Source organism: Gavialis gangeticus, unplaced genomic scaffold (assembly GCF_001723915.1).
Source record: "Gavialis gangeticus isolate Ggan-Ray unplaced genomic scaffold, GavGan_comp1, whole genome shotgun sequence".
Lineage (NCBI taxonomy): Eukaryota > Metazoa > Chordata > Crocodylia > Gavialidae > Gavialis > Gavialis gangeticus.
In genome coordinates this window covers 46,275,530-46,289,812 of record NW_017729032.1, presented here as the reverse complement: position 1 = coordinate 46,289,812, position 14,283 = coordinate 46,275,530, and the positions used below count along the sequence as shown (strand labels likewise).

At 41.3% G+C, this 14,283-nt stretch overlaps 1 protein-coding gene across 2 annotated transcripts in view; it reads right to left on the bottom strand.

The window, feature by feature from the left end:
• Positions 1-514: 514 nt before the first annotated feature.
• Positions 515-14,283, bottom strand: part of POLR1D (RNA polymerase I subunit D) — a 20,382-nt gene continuing 6,613 nt past the window's right edge. Inside the window, exons 2-3 of one of the 2 annotated variants that reach the window (XM_019525292.1) lie at positions 8,219-8,293; positions 515-1,898 (exon numbers count right to left, since the gene is read on the bottom strand). In XM_019525292.1, the coding sequence (XP_019380837.1) occupies positions 1,613-1,898; positions 8,219-8,293 (361 nt within the window). In that variant the 3' untranslated portion in view covers positions 515-1,612. The remainder of the gene's footprint in view (positions 1,899-8,218; positions 8,294-14,283) is intronic. The other variant, XM_019525294.1, reaches the window with a different exon arrangement.

The window sequence follows — 14,283 nt, the reverse complement described above, 5'->3', positions numbered from 1 at the left end:
GGGACAATATTCCATGAGGTGAGTTGTGCTGCCTCCTAGAGCAAGGGGACATTTTATTGTTTGTATTTCTGTAGCATTTAGGAGACCTAACCAGAGTTGGGCCTCATTCTTCTAGGCATCCTACAAACATAGAATGAGAGAGAGTTTCTTCAAGATCTTCCAGGCTAAAGAAGACAGACAGAAGTGACTGTCTGAAGTGCAGAACCACAGTTTAATCTAATTTCCCCATCATAACATATGGTCCCCCTTTTCTAGGAGTTTAGCTACTAAAGCTAACATCCTTTTCTGCCATTGCTCACCACGTTCTCTCTTCTCATCCCCCTCACCCCAAGCTTCACTTAGGGAAGAGACAGGATAAATAGTATTTATTTTTTCCTGAACTTGTTTTTCTTCTTGAAACACCTCTGAACATATCTCAGAACCACTTGTCCTTCAATGGTGCAGGATACTATGAATTCCCTGCCCAAAATGAAAATGCTAATTCTCACAAAGCTTCAAGAAATTCCATGAAACATTTTCATTTAAGACATTTCAGATTTATTCGCAACACACTTGAAAACTTAAAAAGCGAAACCATATGTTCAAATATTTATGTCCGAGACTATTAAAATCCCCAATGCTTTTCACAAAATAGGTCATCATAACACTGTCTGAACATACAGTAGGCTGGTGTAACTATTTATTGATACTCAACATCACAAGTGTTAGAAATTGTACCACTACAAAACTGTCACACAGGCTTTGAAAGTGGATGAAAAACAACATTTTTTGAATATTTCTTCTGTATTTCCTGTATTATTTATCTACTTGTAAAAGTCATACCACTGGATAGATGCACGGTAATTTTAACTGCTGAGGTTTGTTTTCAAAGCACCGTGATATTATTTTATGCGAGCTACTTCCTCTGACAGGGGAAGCACAGGTAGAAACAATTATTGCATTTATGGCTTATTAGTACTAATGTTTGTTGTTATCTCTGATCAGTCTATGGAATGAACAGGAACACAAGAATAAATTCTATATTCCAGGTCATTTTCTTGTGGATTGTAAAGTCACTGCTGCCTATTTTAAGCTTGTTCTTAATAAAGTGTCAAAAGAAGGCATAAGTTCCCTCATTAGGGATACCAAGATCTCTCAAACTACAGAAACTGCATTTGGGGGTGATTGAGTGTTCCAACTTTTCCTTCTTTAGATCTGCTCTATCCTACCAAATGAACATAAATAAACCATGTTTCTTTATTGAGTTAAGCAACCAAATAATTTTGTCAACTTTACATGTATATAGGTATTTGCTTAAATTAATCTCCGTAAGCTGTTTAAAAGAATCATACAAAGCAGTGAATCTTATCAACTTGTGCAATCCATTCAGAACAGTTCAAGAAAAAAAAAAGGGGGAGGGGATTGTTTTACACTAGTCAAATGTTGTTCTTTACTTTCTCTTAAAGATCCCCAAAGAGAGTCTTATAAAACTACTCTCAGGTTATATCTCACAAAAGCAACTGCCAGTTAGGAAATCTATGTTGAACAATGTCTTCTTTTTGAGGACTGCCACATCTTCACAGCCCAAAGATTAATGATATTTTTAGCTTGTAACAGAATGGATTCACCTTTCTTATCGTTTGCTCGATCGCTTTTCATACTTCTCCTTTGTGTGCCGGTGCGTGCGTCGGTGGCTGGAAGGAGAATAGCTGCCTCTTCTTCTAGCCTGAAAGCTGGGTTTGTAGGGATGAGTTATATGTTTCTTTGGTTTTTCTTCCTTCCTGCTTTTGCTTGGCTCAGGTTCTTTATCAACTTCCTTATGCTCACATTCTTGGTCTGGTTCTTTTTGGGAGGGTAATGTGTTCTTAATAGTATTAATGAGAAATCTTTTGTTTGTAGCAGCAAGAGGGCATTTCAACCTGAGAAAAAAATTGAAATGTAAGTGTAAGACGATGAAATACCCTGGCACTTACATAACAGTGTAAAAGGAAAACCCAAACTATTTTAAGAGGGACACAAGTTTATGATTTTGGCTTTCCTTGCATGCCACCTAGTGTAAACTCTGAGTACAGAAAAAGACATTCAGATGTTCCCATTCTCTTTTTGTCTTAGTCTCAAGATTAGAAACAAAACAGCTGTGTTATTTTAGTAGGGGGAAAAGCAGATTTGGAGTGGCCCATGTTGGAGTCCTCTACAACTGCATAGATCATTTTAATAATTTACGCACTGACAAATTTCTAAATAGCTGATTCTTGAATAGTTATAAACATTCCATTTCTGTTGATAAAAGGCTGCATGATCTTGTTTCACTGTAGTTGGTGTTGTCCTTTATTTTTTAAAATGTTCAGCTCATTAAATAAGCATTTTGCTTCAGGAACACCAAGTACTTATAATAATATCACAGAAAGGCATTTTCCAACTCGCATTTAAATTTTTTATTCCCAGCCTATAAGATTTATTTTAAATCAAGAAGAGACTCATCCCGTTTTTTCACTTCCCTCATTCTTGTTTTCCTGGGTTTTCCCCTCTCCTGCTTTTTATGTAGCAATCTATATCATACTCTAGCACATAATCAGTTCTTTCTGGTAACCAAATATTTTATACTCATTTAATTTTTCCCACTAGGAATAAAATCTCAACAAATCTTTATTCCCTACCTGTGTTATCTATTAACAAAATAAATCCAAGACTTGTTTAGAATCTAATTTAGTAATTTTTTTCTGTTTAGAGAGGAAATAACTTCTGGAGATTGTTTACTCTTGTGAGTGCACTGACATTTTTATTTGTTTGCATTGGGTTCATGTGTAGGTGGTCAACTTTCAAGGAATTTCTCTAAAAGGCAGAAGTGTTGATTCAGTAGGTGGAACACTACCCTCCAAGTACTCAGTCAATGAATGACACAAGGTAATGCCAGAGACCAAATGGTGCTGGAGGCAGTGTCTTCTGCACAAATGTAAAAGCTAAATCAGCTACTTCTGCAAAATTTTGACCATTAACCCCCAGCTTAGTAGGTGAATTTTAACCATGTAATTACACTGCTCGTTTGGCACCCTCCACTAGTTTTGGTTCATTATTCATTTATCCTAAAGGAATTTACACAGTATTGCTAAACAGGTATCAAGCTGCAGCCCAATAAAGGCTGCCAAAATAATTTAAGCAGCACAGTTTTTTAGCAATATCTTTTACTGGCCCAAACAAAACTTGCTTCTTGCATATTCCCTGGACCATCATGGCTGCTATTCAAATTATTTTATAGCTTTAGAGCATAAAAGAAACATGGGGCAGGAAGCTTCCTCCTGGACTACAGAGTCCAGTTCCCTGTGTTCGCAGTCAATCATTAATTCTAGGAATCTCTCAAATCACCATTTCAAACCCTCACTCATAATGACAATGAGCTCTTATTCATGAAAGCTTGTGCACCTCCAATTCAGTACATCTATAAGATGCATCTCTATCCTGCCTTCCACCTGACTTCAGACTAACATGGTTAACTACCTTTTACAATGACAAGGCACAGTCCGTGACATATCAAGAATACCCTAACATGCCATACGTAAAAGCAAGGAAGAAGAGAGCACTACCCATGTCCTGCCAGTGCAAAAACAGGGAAGGGGTTCATAAATCCACAGAAGTTAGGGACTGGAAGGGACCTCACAAGAGCATTAGGTCCAGCACCCCTGCTCTTATGCAGGTTAATATATACTCAGGGGATCCTAGGAAAAGGTCCATACTTCACGCTGTCAAAAGGTAAAAAAACCCTGCAGTCTGTGCCAGCTTGACCTAGAGAAAAATTTCTTTCTAACCCTAAATTTGGTGATCAGTGTAACCCTGACCAAATGAGCAAGATCTTCTAGCCAAGAACCTACGTGTTCTCTAAATGCTAGCAAGAACATAACTGTACCCACTGAAAACCACTCAACCTTGTGTCTCTATGTTCCAATACCTCAAAGAAACAGGAAATAAAAACCAGCAGCTAACAGCACTCCCAAGGGGAAAAAATATTTCCTGGTTCCAACTGTAAGCATAGCCTGTAAGTCACAGGACTACCAGACACCTTCCATAGAAAAAGAGCTGTCTTTGTACCCCAACTTGAGCACTGGAACACATGACTCTTAAGCTAAAACTACCTGTCCTAGTAAAACATCCCTTCCAAAAACTTAGCTAGTTCTGTCTTAAATTAATTTGGGTTCCTTGCTCTACCAATTTGCTTGGGAGGACAATCTAAACTTTCAGCTGAAAAAATAACTGCCACAGATCTAGAGCAGATGATAGTATGTGGTGACACACTGACTGGATTTGCAAGAGCTATGGACAGTTACTCATGTATTGAGCCTCAGAGGAATTTTGTTACTGTAGAAGGATGCATCTCTATCCTGCCAGACTACCATGTTTATTTTAATGTGGGTTCTCAGAATAGCAAACTTTAGAATTTTAAAATTTTCTTAGAAAATTATGAGGGGCAAGAATCTCTTAGGGTGATATCTTTTACAGGATCAACTGTCTCTTTTAGGTTGTGAATTTTCCACTGTAAGCAATGGATTCTAGTATCTTTCATGTTATGGTCTAGTAGTATAAGAGTGATGTTGTAGCTGTGATGGTCTAGGAATAATACAAGGGGGATAATTTCTTCAGGTCGAGATCTTTTATTAGACGACTGTGACCACAGTTGGTCCAGTAAGGTTCTCACCCTAAGAAACCCTTGCCTCTTGCATAATTTCTGGATCACCATGACTACAAGATCACTCTTACACTACCCTTAGAAAAATAATTATTTTTGCATCCCTCTGCAGGTCAATTCCAGTCATTTAAGCAGCCTGCATTCAGATGAAATAGAAAAGAGTATAAAACCCCTAAACAGTGGTTCCATAAATGAAGACAGCAAGATTTACACATTTAATGCTAAGTGACTGAAAAGATGGGAGTATCTGTTTTCCAATGAGATAGTGCTTTCATTTCAAAAGCCCTCAGTTAGGGAACATGTTGACAAATATGTTGTGGACATAAAATATGTTCAAACACATAATACAGCATTGTACGTATTTGCTCTCAGTAATCCATGCTTCTGTCCTGACCCAACAGTTGAGAGAGTTGTACAAGTTTAACCAGCCTTCTTGGGTGCTTACAGACATGGGGAAAAACAAAAAACAAACAAACAGTGCTTTACTTTCAGCTTGGTGTGCACCCATGCTGAGTGCAGTGCATGCCCAGAAGAGGAATCGTATCAGTTTGACCCGGTTCACCCAGCTTCTATATAGCTCATGTGCTTCAATGTGGCTTTTTGGTCTATGGCAGCGTTTCTCAACCCGTGGGTCACAAGAATATATGAAAGGGCCACAAACAAACCTCAAAAATGGATCAAACTTTAAAAATGGATTCTCCTTTAAAGGAAAAACATGTGGGAAACCATGGCTTTTTCTCTGCAGGCTGTCAGAGTTCCAGCTTGCAGGGGGCTGCTTGGGGCCACCCATGCCTCACACATGCCACACACATCCCTCCTGCCCCACACACTGGGAAGCTGGGGCCTTGGGGAGGGGGGCAGTAGGTTGGAAGTGAGGGGCACTGGGTCAGGACTAACCATTGATGTTTACAAATGGGTCCTGGTACAAAAAAGGTTGAGAATCACTGGTTTATGGAGCCCAAGCCCAGCTTTATTAAACTGCTGGTGAGACGGACAAGTGCAAAGTCCTTTTCAATACTCCAAACTCCTGCTTCAAATAGTTTTATCATCTCCCTCAAAACAAGAACTTCTCACACCCCCCCAAAACAGCACCGGGAGTTTAAAGTCAGTCTTCAGTCTTGAACAGTGACTATTAAAAAGCGTCCCATAACCTCATAAACTTAAAAAATTAAGGTTGGAAGATTTATATGAGAGGTGTCAAACTCGACCAACACCCTGTGTTCTTTGCAGCCTGGACTCAGATTATGGGTCTCTTCATAGGCCAGATCCAGACCTAGTGACAGAGCAAACAGTGGCAGTACAGGGGTTAACACAGTTGTTGCTCACCCTTCCACTGACAACACATATTCCCAATGGGGCTCTGTACCTGGAAATTCAGTGGCAGGTACCATCCCCACTCACCCTGCCCTTGAATTTCCAAACCCTCCAGGAGGCCCGTGGGCTGGGTAAAATGGCTCCTCAGGGCAGATCCACCCCTTGGCTCATATTTTTGACATCCCTGCTTTATACTATCAGGAGAAATAATTCTTACACAATAATTGGCTTATAGTACTAGAAAATTCCAAAACACCAGATTTTTGAAGTCGTGACTTTCTTGCTTAGAAAGAGCTCTTTTTGCTTGCTGTAAAGAGGCATTAAGTGCACTAGTTAATTTTTTTTCCTGCCTTGCTTCAGAGGAAAACAGAATAACCAAGCTGTATTCATAACTAGAGGAGCTGCGTAGCTCGGTGCAATGGGCAACTACCAATGGACTGGAAGGAGCTGGGCTTGATACCAGGTGAGTGGTGAGCTTCCACCCATCATTTCCACTTTTAGCACAACCCCTGAAGCCCACCCAGCCTCCAATGAGTACCAGGAGCTCCGCATGGGTAAGGGTGGCTGGAGCATGGTGTTGAATACACCCTCCTCCTCATGCCAAAGTTAAAGATGCAGAGGAGCCCTGCTGCCAACAGGTCTCAATGGCCTGTAAATGGCAAACCTTTACATTTACTCGCATCTAAACAACATGGCCTGATAGACTGAAGAAAAATATAGAAATAGTTCCAGGAATGCTACTAAAAGCTTTTAGCAAGATATGTGGCAAGTACAAATGCACAATGGTGCCATGAAGAATTCTCTCGAAGGCGGGAAATTTTAAAAACATTTCCTTAGGATAGATAAGTGTAATGAAGTCAATGCAAGTTTTGTTTGATGTTGGTAAGGTGGCATCAGAAAGTAAATTCATATCTTGTGCAGGATGGAGCACTTCACTGCTGACTACAAAACACTCCACTGGAATAGAATTTTTAAATGTTTTCTTCCTTTCTAAAACACTTTAGGAAAGTACTTTAAAACACTGTTAAAGAACACTGAAGTCTCTAAGGCTCAAAGATACATCACTAAATGAAGTGCATCAGCTGAACCAGGAGTGTCCCAGCATGGCTGATCTGCTTCACTGGGCAAAATAGATATTCCCTGTTGTCCTGCAGGGCCAGGCCCTGCCGGTCCATGGCTTAAGGGCCCGATCCTGTGGGATAACACTCAGAGCATCTCTCTGCAAACCCTAAGTCTCCCCATTTGGATAGTTGTGCCTAAGAATTCCAATTTAGGGCATGCCTCTGTAAACAGGGAAATGCAGGTGGGTGCTCCCAGGGCTTTAGGGGCCTGATCCTTCACTTCCCTGGAATTCTCCTGTGGAGGAATTCCTGGGGCATGCAGGATCAGGTTCCTGAAGCCCTTGGAGCACCTGCCTGGGTGGCCGGAGAGAATGGGAAGCTCCAGGCTGCCCGTGCTCTCCTGCCTTACAATAAACTGACACCTACCACAAAACAGGAGCAAAGATTTATATTATTGTGTGGTGGCTACAAATTTAGGTATTTGTGGAATAACAAAAGGCATGGATGTTGACTTTCTTTTGCTTTGTGACACTATAAATATTTTTATGGTGGCACAAAGGCGACATATATTTGCAGCCAAAGTGCAGTATGCCTGAAGCATAGGCTCTGGGGTGGACTAGGGAATGTGGATGATCACACACACCATGAGCCTGTTTTGCCAGCACATCCCTCCATGTTTACACCATACAGTCAATGTGGTTCAAAGATTTTTTTTTTAAATAATTGTGCATGCTCCCCAGAGTAAAAAATGAATACATTTTGTAAATCCACAAATAAGCTACCTTATACACAAGGATACATATCATATGTATCCAAGTTTCTTGACTGAAATTTCATATATTGTCCATTTTGACAAAAACCTGCGTGTAAAACAAACAACACCAATTCTCCAGCTGGGAATATCATCAGTTCAGTGCTTGGGGTAGAGCAATCTTCAGTCAGAACTTTAATTTCAGTTATGAAAACACATATTAAAGAAAAAATTTTGCACCTCCAGTTAATGAATAAAATATGTTTTAATGTGATGCTATTAAATCAAACATTAGAACTGAAAACTTTACCGTTTTATATATAATTTTATCATTTAATTTGTTTACACAGGGTTTGGTGTCTGTTTTTTCCTTCCAACAATACCAGTATTTAAAAGGTAAAATAGGCTTTGTATTTTGTTTGCATCATAACTTACCAACCCATAGCTCCCATTGTTTCAGCTCTAGTTCTCCCCCGTTTTGCCTCTTTAAGAAGTTCTTCTACTGCCTTCCTAGACATGAAAAGAGAAAAATATATTAAACTCGAACATTAAGATATAAAACAGAACACCTGGAAATTTAGAAAAGTTGGTTCACCTGATAAGTACCAAAACCAATCATTTGTTTAACCAAGCACTTCACATGGAGGATTGGCTACTGAATGTATTATGACATTTGGACTATTGTCATAGTCCTAATTTCTACCTAATAAGGTGGGGGAGAAAAGAAATAAAAGCATGAAGACAAGCAGCTGTACAAAACATATATTTTACATCATTTCTATTAAAAGCCACCAGTCATTAAAGAAACTTAAGCACATTTATTTAAAATTTTTAGTTCAACTTTCAGAGTAAACAGCAAGGTTGCTGTTCTAGAACATTAAACTGAAAAGTACAGTTCCCATTTCCAGTTACACAGAGCACCATATTTACATGGATCATGGTGCGTTGGTCCTTCAGTATCTTAGGGTGCTTTTGTTTCTTGCTCCCCACTCTCTCCATGGCTGCAGGAAGTTTGTCTGGCACCCCAAATTCTACTGCCCCAGGGAGCTGGAACTGGTTATAGACCAAAAGAACAGCACAGGACTCCATCTCCTAGGCCTTCCTCCTGTGCAAAAAAGAGCTATTCCCATCATGTCAACATCTCTGGTGTTATCTACAAGTCAGGCTGGAGGAAGGGCACTGAGCAGGAACCTGTAGGTAGTTGAAGTTGTGTCTGGATCCCTTAAAAGTCGGGTACTGGGTTTTACAAGTGGCGAAGGGGAGACTCTACAGCACTTCTCCAGAAGTGGAGGCAACATCAGACTTCTACAGGGTAGAAACATGGCCAGAAGTTCCATGTGTACATGGTACAGAGACTGGCTGCTGTAAGTTGTCTGTAACATAGTTGTGGAGGTATACACCTCAATATGACAAACTTAAAAAGGGATATGCACCCAAGAAAGGAGAAGGGAGTCCCTATAGGTGCCCCTCCTGAAGTGAAGCCCAAGTCAGAGCTTTAACTTATCACTGACCTCTTGCAGGTTGATGAGGCAAGTGGATGATCATGCCAACAACAACTGGATAGTCAGGCACACCTCCTGCACTGGCTCTCCCACTGTGGACATGCCTAGACCAGACTCGCTGGTGAACTGGAGATAATATGACCAAAGTCTTGGCTGCATCTGTATCTGTCCATGGTGCTGCACACCAGCCCTCACAGGAACTGAATGAGCTCTCAAAAGTGGCAGAGACTGACTGTGCTGGAAGGAGCATGGCATAGGACCTGTCAACACTAGTTTTAAAGAAATTCTAGGTCTTCTCTGCATACACTTCCCATAATTCCTCATTCCAGATGACTTCACTAACTAGTTCCCTTAGTTTGTCAAAATGAAAAAAAGTTGGAAACCGCTGCTCTAGCACTTCTGCCTTTTTACTACTAGTAGTTAAACTGCATCAGCTGTAGTGCAACAGCAGCAGAAAAAACTCACTGATACAACTGTGACCTGTTGCGTCTCCAAATTACTGTTTGATTTCAGTTTAGATATATAGGTTCTAGAACAAGAGTGACCAGGCTAAGAATAAACTATTTAAGGATTTCTCACATCAGAGCTCTGTCCTTGTTCTGCAAGCAAGATTAGTATGTGGAAGTTATCAATTATAATTTATGTCATTTCAAATTAGATGCGCTATTATTAAGTCAAGATAACTTTAGTTCAGTTCATTTTAGTCATAGGTTACAATAAGGTAACTGTTCCCATTAGCAGGAAAATAATAGATGGGTGATACAAGCCACTCTCCACTCTTCTATAGATTAGTCAAGTACAGTGCTTTTCAAACATTTTGTGTGAATTTTGGATACACTCTTTCTAAGTCTGTCATACCATGGTATATATTGCTGTGATTATGTTACAGACAGTAAATATGTCACTATAAAACTCAGCTGCAATCACTGCAACAACCTAAGAGCTCTTCATGTTTTCCTTTTTTCTTCCCTTTCCTCAATGTATATTTTCCCCCACCCTTTTCTAGTACTTCCTCTCATGTACCCACAAAGATTGATGCATATCCTAGCTATATGCATACTCCAGTCTGAAAACCATCAATCTAGTATAAGCTTAACAAGTTTGCTCCTTACAGAGGACTGCTTTACTATTCTGGGGTGTAAGCCAGTTATGTTCAGGGAGGGTGTGGGTGTGTCTGCAGAGGGTGGATAGGTGTGGAGGGTGTGGGAGCATGTGTGTGTGGATATGTGGAGTGTGGGTAGGTATGGGGTTTATGGCAGGCTGTGTATGGGGTGGGGGAGGGTGGCTGGTGTGTGTGAGGGAGTATGGGTGTAGGGGTCTATGTGTATGGCAGTACAAGGGGGTGTGTGGGTGCATATGTATGGTGGGGTGTGTGGGGTTCACCCTCCCCCTCACTCCACATACCCACAAACCTATAACCACCCCCCTACAACATACAAGAATAAGACTTCATTTTAAGTTATTATATATAAAAACCTCTAAGTACACTACACAAACATATGTAAATCAGGACAAATATTTTTTTTGAAATCAAATTAATGAATATTGTAGATGTTTAATTTTTAGAATATACTTCAACCCCTTGCTGAAAGGAGTACTTCCAGGGGCAAGAGGAGGGACTTCTCATGGCAGAGATTAGAGGGTGGGACTTCCAGTCACAAGATAGCAACGAGAGGGTGAGGCACTTGTCAAGGGGCAGGGCTACCATGCGGCCCTTAGCAGCTTGCCAAAACTCAGTAAGCGACCCTCCACCTGAAATAAATTGCTTGCCCCTGTGACAGTCAGTCCTAATGCCACATTTGCACAGCAGGATGCACAATTTTGGGATCAGGGATTGGATGCCAACTGCACCATTAGGATCTTGGGCTCCCCCTGCACTAGCAAGTTGAAAGCTGGGTCAGCTGATTGTCCACCCCAGCTGTGGGACACAAAGCATCAAGCCCTGGGATGTCAGCAAAACGTGCGATCAACCCAGCTTTTTTAAGGTCCCAGCGTGTCAGGATCCTGCAATCAGGAGGAGGTTCCCCATCCGAGAGTCCCTGTGGCTGGGATGTCAACTGCTTTGCTCTTTAGCTCCCATGGGAGCTGCCAAGTCAGTCAAGCACTATGCTAGGTATTAGGGAGCCTCACAGCTCTCCACAACCCAACATCTTGGCCTAACTGATGCGCCTGCTAACATGGAGCAGTTGCCACCAAGCCCTGCCATGCAACTACCATTAAGCTGCATGGCAGGGCTACCCTGACACAGATTCAATTTAAGATGCAATGAAAGCCAGGCACAAAAATATTACATTTTGTGGAATATTTTTGTGGCTGGTTTCCTGTTTTGTTATGCTATTAATTCCTTGAATGTGTGGCAGGGTTACCATTGACAGCAAGATTAACAGGTTCATCATGTCTTAAATGTAATGTCTGCCAGGGGCCTCAGGGTCCTACAGTAAGGCTTTACTATTTCCCTTTAGACTATTTATTAAAAAAAACAAAACAAACAAATTTGTTCCTCTGTAGATTTTTATCTGCTAAGCTCATCTTCCTTTTCTCAGTTTGTCTTATCAGGATTTTTCAACGTACATAATCTTTGCTCTCTATACCCAGGATACCTTTTTTACTTGTTTTTTTTAGTGATAGAAAAAGTTGGATCTTGCTGCTAAACAGAGTCTGTTAGAATAAATTACATTAATCAGTTACGTCCTGGTTTAAAGAGCACCAAGAAAGTTTATTTTCCTTAAGATTCAGGATTTTGCCATGCCCTCAGATATAGCAATCACTGAACCATTTCACCACAGACTAATTTTCACCAAGCAATGTTCTCATAGATTTCATAGACATTAGGGCTGGAAGGGACCTTGTAAGATCACTGGGCCCAGCCCCCTGCCCAAGGGACAGGAAGTCAGCAAGGGTCAAAGAATCCCAGGAAGATAAGCATCCAAATGTCTCTTAGAAGTGTCCAGAGTAGGTGCTTGCACCACTGCTGAGGGGAGTCTGTTCCAGGTGCTGGGGGCTCATACAGTAAAGAAGTTTTTCCTTATGTCCAGCCTAAAACGGTCTTGCAGGAGTTTGTGACCGTTGGACCTTGTCATCACTTGGGGTGCTTGGGTGAACAGGCATTTCCCCAAATCCTGGTGCATACCTCACATGTACTTATAGGCTAATAAGGTCTTCAGATTCAGTCACTAGTATTTCATTTTTTATCACTGTGTTCTCTTGGACTGGACAGTACACTAAGGAAAACAATTCCTACCACAAAGCTTATTGTGATATATGTCAGACTGGTAACCTGGCAGACAAAAGGTTCATTTTTCAGGCTTAGGTTGCGTGCAGAACCACAGACTCCAAGAAACGTTGGAATGGAAGGGACTTCAGGAAGTCATCTAGTCTAGCCCCATGCTCAAGGCAGGATCATCACTTTCTAAACTATCCAAACATTTGCCTATCCCAGTGGTGCTCAACCTTCCAGCCCTGAAAACCAGAGGAGTGGTAGAGTGCCAGATCCAGTGTAGGCTCAGGGTGCAGCCCTTCAAGCCAGTAGCTATTGAGCATGGGAGTTATGGATACAGCCTCTGAATTAGAACTTCCTTGACCTTAAATGCTGGAGGCTGCAATGAGAGAGGAACAGTGGGGAAAAAAAATCTTGTCATACCCTGTTCACTCTCCCTTTCATCGTCCACTCTCTGCCCCCGTGACACAGGCCTTCTGATAGGCCAAAGCCCACCAAATAGAGCTATATGCCCCCCTTGATTTGGGGGGGGCCCTAAGGATTTATCACTGGTTGCTTGGGACAAATAAAAAAATACATTAGAGACAGGAGTGAAGATCAAAGGTTCAAAACAAGTGCAACAAGGAGGGACCCCTGTGTGACAGGATACTGGGCAAGATGGGCCAATGCTCTGACCCAGTAAATGGCAATTTTTATGCCTTCTGCAAGCCGCAACAATTAACACTGCCACTGCTCTGCCACTGGCAATCTTCCAGACTTGTGAGGTGCGAGGTGCTCCCTCCTCGCCCCTTCACGTTATGCGGAAACTCTAAAATACATGACATCAGAACATTCTCGTTTGCATCTATAAGTTATACTGGCCATCTCTACACGAGACACTGACTGCACAGTAAGCCACAAGTACAGCACAGTAGCGTCACATGTCAGGAAGCATGATGTGACACTACTGTGCATTAGTCAGCATCACAAAAGAGCTGTCTCTTGGCACAACTGCACGGTAACTCTGGCTACCGTGCAATCATTTAGTACTTTGTTTATACAAGTACTAAACGACTGTGGAGTAACAACTGCACAGTCAGCATCTTGTGTAGATGCAGCCACTGTAAATCAGATTGACTTGACACCTATCCCAAAAGTTTGTTGTGAGTAGGGATTCTTCTCTCTCATTCTCGCATCTCACCACATCCTTGTAGCCTTTTGTAATATATCAACCTGTATTGCACACCTTTAAAAAGCTGTCCTAATTTGCAAGATGTGGAAAAGCCAATTGCACAAGAGTGGCATAAAAACAAAGAGAAAACACTTAGGAATTTCTGCTTATTGTTTTTCTACACAGTGAACATATTCTCCCTAAACAAATCAGACAAGAGTTTTACAACTATGTAAACAAGGTTTTTACATGTGCTTTTAAAAGACACTTGGGACTTAGCACTCTTAGTTGTCTTTGCTTTTATGCTTGGGTACAAAACAAGAGCTCTTGAAACTGCTAAATTCAAGGATTGGAAGAGCAACACCAGAATATGAGAAAAAGGAACTGGCTAGAGTATAACAGGCAAGACCTCTACACAAAAGGGCCAAAGCACATATAATCAGCAGATCTGATGCCCAATTCAGTCTCAAAGGAAAACCACACAGAGATAACCACACAGTAGTTCTGGTATCACTTACACCTTGAGTAGCAAGTGGCTTTCCAAACCTGCTGTGGCCATGCTTCAGAACAAGCAGAGAATACCACCCCTGCAACCAAAAAACAACCCCCCAACCTTCCCCCCCGCCCCCCC